The 13,207-nt window shown below is 37.5% G+C and overlaps 1 protein-coding gene across 1 annotated transcript; it reads right to left on the bottom strand.

Annotated features, from left to right (window-relative positions):
- Positions 1–2,500: 2,500 nt before the first annotated feature.
- LOC124646029 (neither inactivation nor afterpotential protein C) lies at positions 2,501–10,761 on the bottom strand. Its single transcript, XM_047186046.1, has 16 exons — positions 10,459–10,761; positions 10,164–10,268; positions 8,469–8,848; positions 8,305–8,395; positions 7,948–8,229; positions 7,473–7,861; positions 6,857–7,405; positions 6,493–6,785; positions 6,117–6,415; positions 5,741–6,030; positions 5,509–5,658; positions 5,326–5,429; positions 5,172–5,240; positions 4,768–4,955; positions 3,710–3,909; positions 2,501–3,557 (listed from the first exon to the last, which is right to left on the bottom strand). Exons 1-16 carry the CDS (start codon positions 10,747–10,749, stop codon positions 2,636–2,638), a joined length of 4,602 nt encoding a protein of 1,533 aa, XP_047042002.1. The 5' UTR covers positions 10,750–10,761; the 3' UTR covers positions 2,501–2,635.
- Positions 10,762–13,207: the final 2,446 nt, after the last annotated feature.

Genomic DNA, 13,207 nt, shown 5'->3' with positions numbered 1-13,207 from the left:
GCCCATACCATGATGGTTCCACCACTATAAGGATGGACTTCCTGGCAGGATTTTAATCGCTGTTGGCGTCCAGGGGTTCTCCAGTGTCGTATACGTCTTGTATCCGGTCTCATACCAAAACGAGACTCATCAGAAAAGCACACGAAACGCCATTGTTCTTCTGCCCAATTTCTGTGTTCAAGAGCCCATTGATATCGAATCCTACGATTGTGCATTGCTATAGGTGGTACCCGTAGCGGTCTTCGGGAATGAAGGTTCACTTCATGCAAGCGGTTTCTGACTGTTTGGTCGCTAATTAAGTTCCCTGAAGAGTGATGAAGCCTCACGGCTAACATCATGGCGGTTATTGTTGGAGCTCTTCGAGTTAAGATTTGAATGTATCGGTCTTGTCTCCGTGTGGTGCAGCGATACCGTCCTCCATGGCGCTCAGCTACGGTACCAGTGCTTCGGTAACGTGTCCAAAGTCGACTGATAACACTCTGACTTGTATTCAGAGCTAAAGCCACAGTACGTTGCCGGGAACCAGCTTCTATCATTCCCACGGCTCTGAGCATTTCTTCCCTGCTTAAATGACGTCGCCGCTCCATAATAACGTTGGTTTTAATCAGTAGTAGGGAAACAGTAGCACTAATAATGTCTTCAATGCGTTGTATGTGTTTATAGGGAAAATATTGACAGCTGATTTTCATCTTTTACTCGAATTTGATTCACAGTTCCTGATTCAAATTATGAAATGCACCAAAAAGGATCCATATAAATTTATAAAATCATAAATTTATTACAAAGCCACATCTCAATCTCAAGAAATCCGCATAAAAATGCTTGATCCCTAGACACTTTTGATGTGTGTAGGTCTAGTATAACTTCAATCTTCGTCATTGCTAGCTTATAATGCAAGCCAGTCAATGATTTTTAATCAAAACTATTTGGCTAAACCCTAACGAAAGGTTTGAAGCAGTATAATTAGGAATACCCATTAAATGGAAACATAATGTAAAGTCCCGATACCGCAAAATTGATATAGTTTCTGAGAATTAAGTTCTCATTGCTAAGAGAGGTTCCGTGGCATCTTCCTGCTGCAATTTAAGCAATTCTAAAAACTTGATGACGTAATAATTTGGCTCATAAAATGTTGAAATACTCTGAACATCGGGGGTTTTATGTACGTTCAAGTTATTTTCCAACGCAAGTGGGAGAGATGTATCGGGAAATATTTAAGCATAAAATGGATTTCAAGCGGTATCGGCACAAAATAAAAAAAGTTTTTTCACACTTGAACTATCTATTACATTTGTAACACATTGACTGAATTCATAGAGCTTAAGGTTTAATATAGAACGTAATAAATACTTGATATTTTTATAACCCTTTTAATGTATTTCACTAATTTAATAAGTAGCTTTAAGTCAATTAATATTCGGCAATAACTATAGGATGTGATTTCAAGAGATTAGCGAGAGAATTTCGGAAATTAAATATTCGATTAGAAATTATGTGTGGCCTAAATTTAAAAAGAAAATATATATGGAAATGAGATTAAAAATAAAAAAGTAGAAGTATATTTTGGTACTTTATTGTATTAACTATATTTGTTCCAAGTGATTTTATAATGTAAGGCAGTTGTATGTGGTCGGAAAAATTGAAATATTTTTGTGGTGTGTTCTGTCTAGAAACTCATTATTTCGTACTAAAAAGAAGCAATTTCACGAGCGACCATTGGTAAAGAATTTTTTTGTCACTATACATCTTAAAACGGCCTAGGTTTTATTTATTACTATGAATAATGTCCACATTAAAAATCAAATATAATCATTTTAAAAAATACTACAGTGTAGTTGCAAAATTAAGGATGGTTCCAAAAGTAAGGAACAATTACATATTTGTTTAAATATAAATAAAAGTTTAAATAAACATATCACACTGTACAAATTATTCGATCGAGCTTTTAAAGTAATAACAGTGAGCTTATACGCATAATGAAACATACCTACTGTATCTATTTATTTGTTAGTTCTTATAATTATGTATATGAGCGATACATTTAATCACTTATCTAACTTTAAACCTTCTTTATTACATTTACTACTTAATTTACTCACTTTTTAAATAATTTTTAATTTCAAGCATAATACTTCTAATGTTTTACTATGTAGTAATGACGTGATATTTAATAAAGCATCGATGTATCGCTCATCAATAAATGCTATCAAACCTTCATGGACCATTCAACTTGTCTGTGGTAGTAGTAATCATGTCACCACAATCTAGTTTTTACGCAAATATAATAAGTTACCAAAGCAATTTCGGATAAGGTTATTCTAAGGTTAATATAAAACTTGATATATTTTTTTACGATGTGATGAAACCATAAAAATGTGTTAAATGAACACAAAGTTTCGCCATAATTCGCTTTAAGATCATCTTTTGTATTTAATATACTTAACTCTATTGAGATATAAATTATATTATTTAGAAATTAACAAAAATCTTATGACTTACGTAAAATTATGGCTTTAAAAACTTAACTGTCAAAAACAATACTAATATTGTATGCCATAATAGAAATAATAAATGTATGCGGACTTCCAATGCAATGGAGATTAAATATATTTTTTACGAAATTTTATTTGTTTTCTTATAAATCTGTAACGGTTCCCTCCACTGTGATTCCGGGCGCTAACTCCACTTTTTCATTTTCGACTTTATTATCGTCTTGACAAATCATGTCAGTTTGTGAGTCCCTCTTCTTCAATGCAGCAATGATGAGGTCCTTTGAGTTCTGTCGAATCATTTCTCTGCTCACAGACCGGGGTAGAGGCGAATTGTCTCTGTATGGTGGAGGCGTCTCTGTCGCCATTCTGGTTGGAGGCGGCGTTGGCGCTGGACGCTTACCCGGAGGAGTAGGAGGCGGCTTACCAGGAGGTGGCGTTGGCGCTGGATATTTAGGAGCTGCCGGTGGCTTAGCCTTGCTCGGCGAGATAATATGCTTCGACACCGTCTGCCGCTCCTCTAAATCGTTATTCAACTCATTAGACCTCTTCATCGAAGCCCTATTGCGAGGAGTTTTCTTCAACATTGCTTGGAAGTTGAACGGAGGATCGTCCTCGTTCATATCGTTGGTAGATTTAGCCATTGCTTGCAGTTCCATTATCGGATCTTGGGCTTCGTTGTCAATAGCGTAAAGACTTCTGGTGTAACTCGACTTTCGCAGTTTGGGCGCTGCGTCTTCAAGAATGTCCGTGTCATCTCGCACTCCGGCCCAGGGTTCTGGTGGTTGGTAGTAGCTATGTGGAGCTTGGCTGGGTTTCTTTTTGTATACTGCAGGTCTATTGGCAGGTCCGTCTTTTCGCGTAGATTTTGCTGTGGATGGTTTGTCCGGCTCGTCGGGCGGGAGGACGGGGACCGGTTGAGTAGGGTCTCTGCAGAATGGCACTGTGATGAGCGTCTGTGTGCTCGCCGAAGTTTTACTGGCGTCGGTTTGTGCTGAACTAAATCGACGTTTCAACGGTTCGTCCCACTGCTCGTGGTCGGAATCATATTGACTGGCAAATGTGTCGCTACAAGAAGAAATTGGACACGTTAAACAATTAATATTGAAAGTTCACTATCTCATTGTGAATGATATGTTTTATAGATACGGCTAAATTCAGAAGTCTTAGTAGGTTTGTCGTTCTTGGTATTTATGTAAGGAAGGATCCAAAATACTCACTTGCTCTTAGCTGAAGGGTCGCACATATACGAAGTATCGTAATACTGAAGTTGGTCGATTCTGAATGGAAGTTTCCAAACTGTAGGAGGCCCGGAGCCGAGGAAGTCGCTTTCTTTAGAATGTGGGTCTACCCGATCCAGCAGGACCGAAGTGCTTGTGTTTAGCAGTGCCTCCAAAACTGCTTGGTTGTAGATATGCACCTGGAAAAAGATGACAGGACATAATAATTGCCTTTCTTTTTGAAGGAATAGATGTGCTTGTTACAATATGGCCCGTGTTATGGAGCAATTTTGGAAAAACTGCAGATCCCATGATCGTACCATTATTCAGGTTACGTTTGCAACAAAAATTTTAACGAGGTAAACCACAAAAAGGCTTGAAGCCTTCCGTAATAGAAGTAGTATTTGATGAACATGAGATAAATGACTCAACAACTGAAAAAGTATTCTCGTTTTATTCGAGTGACTTACCCGGTTGTATCAATAGGAATAAAATAAAAAGGTTATTAATAACCAAGTTGGGAAGCGGTGTGTGTTTATTGATATTTAAATTGATGACAATAATTAGGTAGTACCTACGCCCTTATGAATTCATGTTGCCTAGCTAAAAATACTATTTTAAAACCAAAAACAGATCCTAGCTCTTCTATCCTTAGAAAACTTTATAATCTTGGCTTATTAACAAGATGTAAAGATTATAGTGATTATAGTCGCGAATACCACTCTTGCTTTTTACGTGAACCCATAGCTGACAGTCTAGAAAAAACGTAGTTGCCTCCACACTTGTCAACAGCCTTTATCATAGAACTACCACCGTTTAATTCTTCATACTTGACAGTGTGTTCTGACATCTCAGTCACACTTCGCACTATCTTTCTCAGGCATTTTCTAGGCATCTACAAAGTCAGACAAATATGAACTCATGTTACAACCATACTACTGAAAAACTGGTACAACTGTACCCATCCTCCCCTTCTCACGAAAATAATCTACACTACTGCCATCTACACTACAGGGGGGATGAACCAGTACATTTTAATAAAAGATAAAGTCTGTTACCTGCTGAGAAAAATGCACTAGATCCTGGTATCGTACTGCACGATATTGTAACAAAACTTGGAATATAGAACGGCTTTTCCATCTCATGGCGAACCTCTTTAGGAATGATGCCGTTTCTTCATCGATTTGTCCCGTGCTTTTGTTTATGAGGGGTCCATATGCTTTGCGGACTATGTAGCCACGGTAAGCTGTAAGATTGAAATTATGAGGTGTATTAATTTGTCTTGCGTTAAGAAGAAGCAGATGACAATATGGACTGATTTGATTGACCAACTACAAACAGTTCCACTAAATAAGGCAACGTTCGCCTTTGACACAGCCACCAAAACAGCTGGACCGACTATGCTATGACGGTTATCAATTCAAAAGGTAAGAATTATTTCCTAAATATTGGATTCAGTTACCTTTTTGTATCAATAACGCAGCTTCGTCTTCTGTTACGTTCATTGATTGTTGCTTTTTGAGTTCCTTTACTGAAAGCAGAAATTAGATTACAGGTCACTACCATACTTAGGCACCTTCCAGAAATTTTCGGTATTGAGGACGACTTATACTTACTGTGACGCATTTTAGACTTGTCCTTGTTAGCTTTTCTTCTTGCCAAGAATGCTCGCATCATGCATTGAACTTTTATTATTTTCTTTACTTGCGTTTCGTAGAGCCTGAAACAAATATATCAATAGCCTTAAAATACTCCTTTTTTCAGATATTCAGATAGTTATCTTCAATGCCCTTATTTACCTTGATAAGAATTCTTCGTTGTAATACTTCAAAAATACTTTAGATTTTCCCAGCACCCAGCCTTCCATCTTTAGACGAATCATTAGCAACCTGCAGTTTTCTTTTGTCACTTCTACGTTTTCATCAAAATCGAATGCTAGGAAACGGTACCTAAATGAAAAATAAATTATGTAGACTTCAACACATTGCTTTCTCTCTAGAATCTTCAAGTTTTTAAGCTTTGAAGACTCACCTTCGAATGAACTCTGCAAATGGTATGCGACTAGAGAATCCACTCTGTCGCGCTTTTGCTGTGTCCAAAATCGCCAAGGCTCTTAGTTGCTGCCTCACTACTTCAGTTTGGAATCCTCTAGGATTATCATTTAGGTCGGCTCTGATACATCGAACGTAGTTGGTGCCCCCACTGCCGGGACCTATGGAAAGTTGCTTCAGGATCTCTAAACTGGTGGCTCTGTATGTCGCAGCAGCAGTCCTCATTCTATGTACTTGAGAATATTGGCATTTTGATACCGTGTTGTATTTCTGAAAGTAATCGATATTTCACTTTATTGACTAATTCAAATGATCAAGTATTTACAGTCAACAGAATATTTCATTTTACCACTTACCCTGGCTTTCAGATTTTCCATTTCTTTTTCAGATTTAGACCTTGCCACAGTAACTTTTGGCTGTCCAGATGACACGGTCAAGTTCCCAGTTTTGGTCAATTTATTTCTGAATAGCTGTTGAACAGTAACATTCGTCGAAGCCCGCATGGTTTCTATCATTTCTGGAGGTAGGAAATCTTTGTTTTTATCTGCCATTTCTCTGCAATCGTAATTTACTTTTCCTGTATAATGGGCTACACTGAATTCATGGCTGCCTGACAGTTTGATGTATGGTCCCTTGCAAGTCGTTCTTATTGTGCCTGAAGAGAATATTTCAAGATTATAGTTTTAATCTCGCTTTAATATATTTCAGTAAATATTTTTTAAGTTTACTTACTCATAATAAATTCCTGACCACTACCCGTGCGGCTGGCTTCGTCTAAAATATAAAACAGTCCAAGAGGCCTTCCCATTAGTTGGTCAACTGAATTCTTGTTATCATAGAAATGTAATGATACCACTGGAACCTCTTCCTCTGCTGTCTCTTGCATTTCCCACGCAAACATCCTCTGGTTGTACAGAAACTGTATTTGTTCGTTCGTTGTGTTAACAATCAGTTGTTCCAGTTTATTCCTGTGGTAGCATTCAAAGCCAAACATATCCAGTAAGCTCACGGAATATTTATCGCCGCTGTAAAATTATTTGAATCATTAACAACCAGAACTTACAATAAGTATCAGATTCAATAGAATACTACTTACAATACCGATCGCATGAATGAAAGTTTCGAATTTATCAAGTTGATCATCCAGTCTATTAGTCGCTTGTACAATGCACTTGCTAATGTATCTCTTGCATCCCTCGCTTCATCAGTAGAATGTCGCCTTTTTACAGCTGTTCCACTTTCTATTAGACAGTAATTAAGCAATGCCCATAGAAATTTTACTTCTTCTAAAGATAACAGTTTAGCAACTTTCTTCGCTTCATCAGGATTTTCTATTTCTGCTATACCGCTTTTACCATCTTTGAACCTAACATTGCCTAATACGAGAATAGCTGCTAACACTGTTTCAAAGAAAGTAATGTCTTCCACTTCCCAGTCCAGACTTTTGAGATTTTCAATAAATTCCTTGTATAATGCGACGTTGTTTTCTGAATTCTCTCTTACTCCCTTTGTGCCCTTTGTTGGCTCATCAAGAATCCTCAAATACCGATGTTTCCTGTTTTTCTCTAGACAAAGTTCTTCAGTACGATCAGCAGCTTCCATAGCGTCGTAGAAGTAGTACAACAGATCAAAGTTGGCTTGAGACCTGAAACACTTATTTAACTTTTATTTCCATCAGATAGATGTTATACCAAAATACATTATCTACTTACATGTCAGTTGATGAGACGCGCCATTTCTCTAGTTGATAAAGCCAGAATATAGCGCCGCTTAGTTTACCAGAACTGCCGTAAGTTACTTGAATTTGGAAGATTCCTCTGGTAGAATGTGCATTTAGTGGTGTTGCCCCAGTGATAGCTGCTTGTATAACTTTTGTAGCCTTCTGTATCCTCTCAGCTGTATTATTTTTCATCGCACCTAAATAAGTGAGATGAGATAGTGCATGCAGCATGTTTGTAGTCTTCCCAGATTTACATTCACCAGAAAATACGACGTGTTGGGGCTCGTTATGATGTAGGGCGTCTTGATAAGCGCTGTCTGCTACCGCAAAAATGTGTGGTTCGTTATCTGATCTTGATTTACATTCATATTTTTTGTGGTACTGAAAATGTAAATGTAAATTATATACAATCAAACAACTAATTGGATTGATTGAATGACTTCCATTAGTTATCTACATTAACTCACAGATTCGTTATAAATGTCGTCAGTAACATTCGGATTGAGAATAAGAAGGACATCTCCGATAAATGATGTAAATGACCCTTTTACTAATTTAGTTTGCAACTCAGCAAGAATATTGTCCTCTGTTAACTTTTCCAATGCAGCCAAATCTTCTACTTGCATGGTTTCTGGGTCACTAACACCTTGTATTGTTAGCAGGCCATCCTTGATCATTCTTTCAGGAACTTTCTCTTCTAAAACTTTATTTTTCATATCTGCTGCTAGTACTTTTAATTCTGTGGTTAGCTATATAAAAAAAACATTACATTAGTTTTTCGGCGCTTTAATTAAGAATAATAAGGTAACTTAAAATAAACTTACGTGGAAATCATTTTCTGGAACCGATTGTATGAAAGGATGCTCTTCTAACTCCATCATATAGGGTCGATGTTCAGGATTTTTCTCAAGGCATCTGTAAAAATAAATCAATATGTAAGGTTTTGAATTGAAGAATGAGTTGAGCAGAGTTAGTTATTAATACTCACTCAGTGATGAAATCATTAATATCATTGGACCACATAGCTGGTTTCATTAGACCCGGTGGCGGGTTCCGAACAATTTGGAAAAGCGCTCTTGTTGGATGCATGTCTTGAAACGGTGCTTTCCCGTCAGCCATTTCTATAGTTGTTATCCCTAAAGCCCATACATCAATTCTATTCCCGTAACCTTCTTCCCCGCACGTCACTACTTCAGGAGCCATCCAGCTCGGCGATCCAATATTCGTCTTACTCGTGTCCAAAGTGCCATTCAATTTGCAAGACAATCCGAAATCGGACAGTTTCACTTCGCCGTCCTTCGTAATCAGAATGTTGCTGCATCTTATATTGCGGTGGATCACTTTGTTCTCGTGCAAGTAAACGAGCGCCTAGAATACAAATGAGTGAGGTAGAATTGATTGCACCAATCGAGGCAGTCAACACGGTAGTTTGACGGGGAGTGATGGAGTGACCGCCCCTAACGCGGAGGACTCGTGGATTGTTAAGACGGCTGGGCGATACTAACGTCAGCGTCAATCAAGTCCCCACGCCCCGGAGATTCATTGGGGCCTATTTGCATACGTATCGGGGCTCCAGTGCTGTCGCAGGCGGGCTGTCCGCGCTCTCTGCTGTCTGATATATCAGCTTGTTTAATGCGTTCATTACGATCGTTTAGTTGTTAGGGATGTAGGGATGGGGCATCGATAGTTTTTGATAGCGATTATTTGGCGTTACATAGTTACTCAAATGCTTGGTGATTTACTTAGTCCCGGTAAACGATTACGCTACTTGTATAAAGTTATTTGGTAGGTATTTCAAATGAAGAAGCTATTGCTTTACCCATCATCCTTTACAAATTGGTAACACTTGTTATTTATATTCTTTTACACTGCTTAACAGTTAGAGAAATAATTGCTCAAGTCTTTGAACGTAATTCGTGTTCTTGTTTATACATTATACGGTTCACTAATCCTATGTTGTATATCGTATAATTTTAGATATAAAAAAATCGACGTTTAATTTATCATAATATCGACAAAGATGACATCACAAGTTCGACTTTTTACGAGATGTAACATCGATAGATATGCGTGGAAGATCTGCCTTACGAAGAGGACAGAGCACCGGTATTGTGAACCAAGTGGCTTGCATAAAGATAATACGCATTTAACCCTCTCCGATAACTTGAGAGCCCGAAGGACGAACCTGAACCGTTTTTATTGAACCTTACAAGAAAGGTGTAAGGTGGGTTTTTCTTTGACTGATCCACGTTAGAGAGATCATCGGCTACTGCGCCAGAGATCCGTATATCTTGTGTGCGCGAGCATTATTTACGATAATTGAGCGATGCGCCGCGATGGGGGGCCATCACGGTGTTGTCGGGCGCGCACCGACATTCGCATCGACAAGTTCGACTGTTCCGTCGCGAATCACATCAAATAAAGCGGCGTGCATTTTAAGTAATGGCTCTAGATTGTATTTCAACGTACGTGGACATTCGCCTGGCAATATTTTATTCGACGTCACGCGAGCAACAGAAATAGCCGGGACACAGATCCGAGAACAATTGAGTTTGCATTCAAAGTACCTACCAATTGATTCAGCCGTTGAAAGGTAGACTGGCAGGCCCTTTGTTTTATAAACAGCCATCTCGAGTCGTATGTGACGAGCGACATGTTTATAGTCAGTCGAATATGGTCTTACCTTGATCGTATATTTGAGGATGTAAGCGATGTGTTCCTCGGACATTTTTCTGTCCACTGCTTTCAGTTTTCTGACAATATCGATGACAGATCCACATTCGCACAACTGGAAAATGGATGATTCATTGTGTTATTTGAATAATGATGACTTTTGCTAAAGAAACTGGCAACTCCCGAAGCACAAAACGTTATGCTGTCTGAAGACTACAGTTGCTTTATAGACCTTCTTTCGTTTCTCTGTCATGTTTATTGTTTTTTATTGTCCAAGTTACCTACATGATATCAAATCTTCTTACCTCAAGCACGAACCAAATTTTCTTGACCCCTTCAGACTTCTCACAGAAGACTCCGTAGAAATCAATCAGATTAGCATGTTTAGTGAAGTCCCTTAGTATCTTATATTCTTCTTGTATGTGATCTTCATTTTCGTCATTATACGTTTGTATCTTGACTGCGACATTTTTGCCGGCTGCCTGTGAGTCGGAGGCCCTGTATACTTCGCCGAAGATGCCTGCTCCTAGTTTACCCTCAAGCTTGTAACGGTCGAAGGGGCTCGGCAGGGACGAAACGTTAAGTCCGTCCTTCATGGCGGACGGATCATGTATCTAGCTTAGATGAGAACTCCTGTGGAATGTACCTATGTATTTGACATTTGGCATATAACATTAATATTTAAAATAATTTATTATATGTTTTTCACAGCCAATCAATTCACTGAGTAATCCCTAGTATCGATATGTTACATTTCTATTCTACCACTCAGGGTATTATGTAACGCCTGTTATTTTCCAGAAGTCAATTAAGTGGAATACATTCTATAATATTTAGAATTAATTATTATTAAACATGTTTGGTAAACAAGACAACAGAATTAAAAACTTTATTAAATGATAAATAAAAAGATAAAATGGAATCCAACTTACCCCGTTTCCCGCCAGTCAATAGCCACGACTCAGCGTCGAGGAGGGCACAGGGCCGACTGTACCACGAACAGTGGAGAGCTCACAAGTGCCAGGGCTTCTCGTATTAAGAACACTGCTAATCCCCTTAATAGTATTAGGTCATAATGCCCGACGACCTTCCTCCATGCCTTGGATACAATTTAATTGGGGACGCGTTTAATTGTACTTGTTTGTTTTGGTTTTATTATCTAATGCTGCGGATGAGATTAGTGGAATGTTCTAGACTTCAGTATAGAAATAAAAGTAAAATAAATAGAATTAGAGAAGGACGATGAAAAATAACATACACTTCATGTGTATGTTATTTTTCAATACCACCAGTTTTCCACTGTGTTTTTAGAGTGGTACTTGCCCCTTGGGCTTTTTTGTATGTATCTACAAAATGAGTACCTATTGAATTTTTATAGCTTAAATCAAACTCACTCTTTCCGCATTTATCGGTACAGCCCTACTATAGTAACACAAACCTGCGAATTATCAATCAGTTTTTTTTATATACAAAATGAACCACTCCTAAATCAATCAGTTCTTCGTGTCTTCAGCATTGCCAAATTCATCATTTCACGGATTCCCAAATGAAGACTGTAAAATCCTTGTTTAGGTAACAATTTACGAAATTAATTCGCAACACCCACTCCATTATGTGATGTATCTATTTCTTCAAACAAATCGATCCGTCATGCCAACAAGTATTCGATCAAGCGCACTTAATACTAAAAGCGGAACATCAATGAATACAAAAACTGTTATTCAGAGTTGAATACCGTAAACCTGTCAGGAGAATTCAGATCTTCAAATAAGCCTGTCAATATACAGTTAGAAAGATGTATGAATGAAGAATGCGTATTTTTGGGGTACGTTTGAAAGAAAGAAGGGTGGAAGTAATTTCTTATAGTGCTTTTTGGGGCCTTTGATTTGGTAGCTCAGATACAAAAGTTGATAAGGTTTCTTTTTCGTTTGTTTAAATTGTAGATACAGATATTATATTGGTTTTTAAAGTAGATGCATACAATTTTTTTAATATCTTTTGATCAAGTTTCGATTTTACAAATCCACAAAAACTTTGGGATATGAGTATTGAAGATTAGACAGATATTACCATAATATTAGACATACATATATTCGTATATATAACCAAGGGTGGCTTTTAACCCAGACGGATATTATTATTTATCGAAATACCTATACTTTTCAGTTCATTCAACATCGCCATTTTTTTCTTTCCAATAGGTTTCGTCAGTTCGTCTTCCTTCTTATTTCTTTCTTTAAACGAGACGTTACATTTTTGTGTCTTTTCAAAACCCCTTTTACCTTGTAAGGTATGATACTCCTTAACAAAGCGTTGATGCACGAGGGCCCTTGAGTCAAGGGGTCAGATTAGCCGTAAGTAACTCGATAATTGTGGGCCCACTTCAAGTATCGCTTCTAAAGAGCACCTACTTGAGATGTCAGTTTGTGAGACTTAAGATTGTTGAGAAGAATAACAATTTTATTTGTTTGGATAAACATTTTTTTTGAGTCTTGTGCTTTTTGTTTTGTCACTGGATGTTACCCATTTAGGATCAACATATGATAAGATAATCTTATGTTCTTTCTAAGACTATAGGCTAGTTTCCTAAAAAATAATAATTAGTCCGTCTTGTAGATTGTCCAAAATTAAGCGATACGTATTTTTTCTTTTTTAAATTGGATCAGAACTTGTTAAGATATAGCGTGTTAAAGTTGAGTGTGACGTCACAAGTTGCTACAATTTTCAGGACACTGTGACGTAAAAGGCCCCCACTCCTAATTTTTGAAGTGTATTATCTTTGTCATTTTATGTTTAATTAAAAAAAGAAAAAATACGTATCCAATATTTTTTGATTATCTAAAAAGCGGACTAAATATTATTTCATTATTTCGACCCTGGAAACTACCCTATTATGTGTATGAAATTTCATTTAAAAAGAGCGACAAGCAGACAGACAAAAAAGATTTTCCAATTTAAGTATATGATCAATGTAAGGATAAGCAGACAGTGGTGATAAGTTATGTTTTTTTTTGTATGTACTACGTAATAGCCTACACGAATAAAAAACAATTA

This window comes from Helicoverpa zea, chromosome 3 (assembly GCF_022581195.2).
Source record: "Helicoverpa zea isolate HzStark_Cry1AcR chromosome 3, ilHelZeax1.1, whole genome shotgun sequence".
Taxonomy (NCBI): Eukaryota; Metazoa; Arthropoda; class Insecta; order Lepidoptera; family Noctuidae; genus Helicoverpa; species Helicoverpa zea.
This window is presented reverse-complemented; position numbering and strand designations above follow the sequence as displayed.

Excerpts from the sequence above, each read along its gene's own strand:
- LOC124646029 (XM_047186046.1), bottom strand. The coding sequence starts at position 10,749 with ATGAAGGACGGACTTAACGTTTCGTCCCTGCCGAGCCCCTTCGACCGT. Across the intron at positions 7,862-7,947 it reads ACGACATTTATAACGAATCT|TACCACAAAAAATATGAATG; the intron begins GTGAGTTAATGT and ends TTACATTTTCAG. Across the intron at positions 5,241-5,325 it reads CAAGTCTAAAATGCGTCACA|TAAAGGAACTCAAAAAGCAA; the intron begins GTAAGTATAAGT and ends TTCTGCTTTCAG.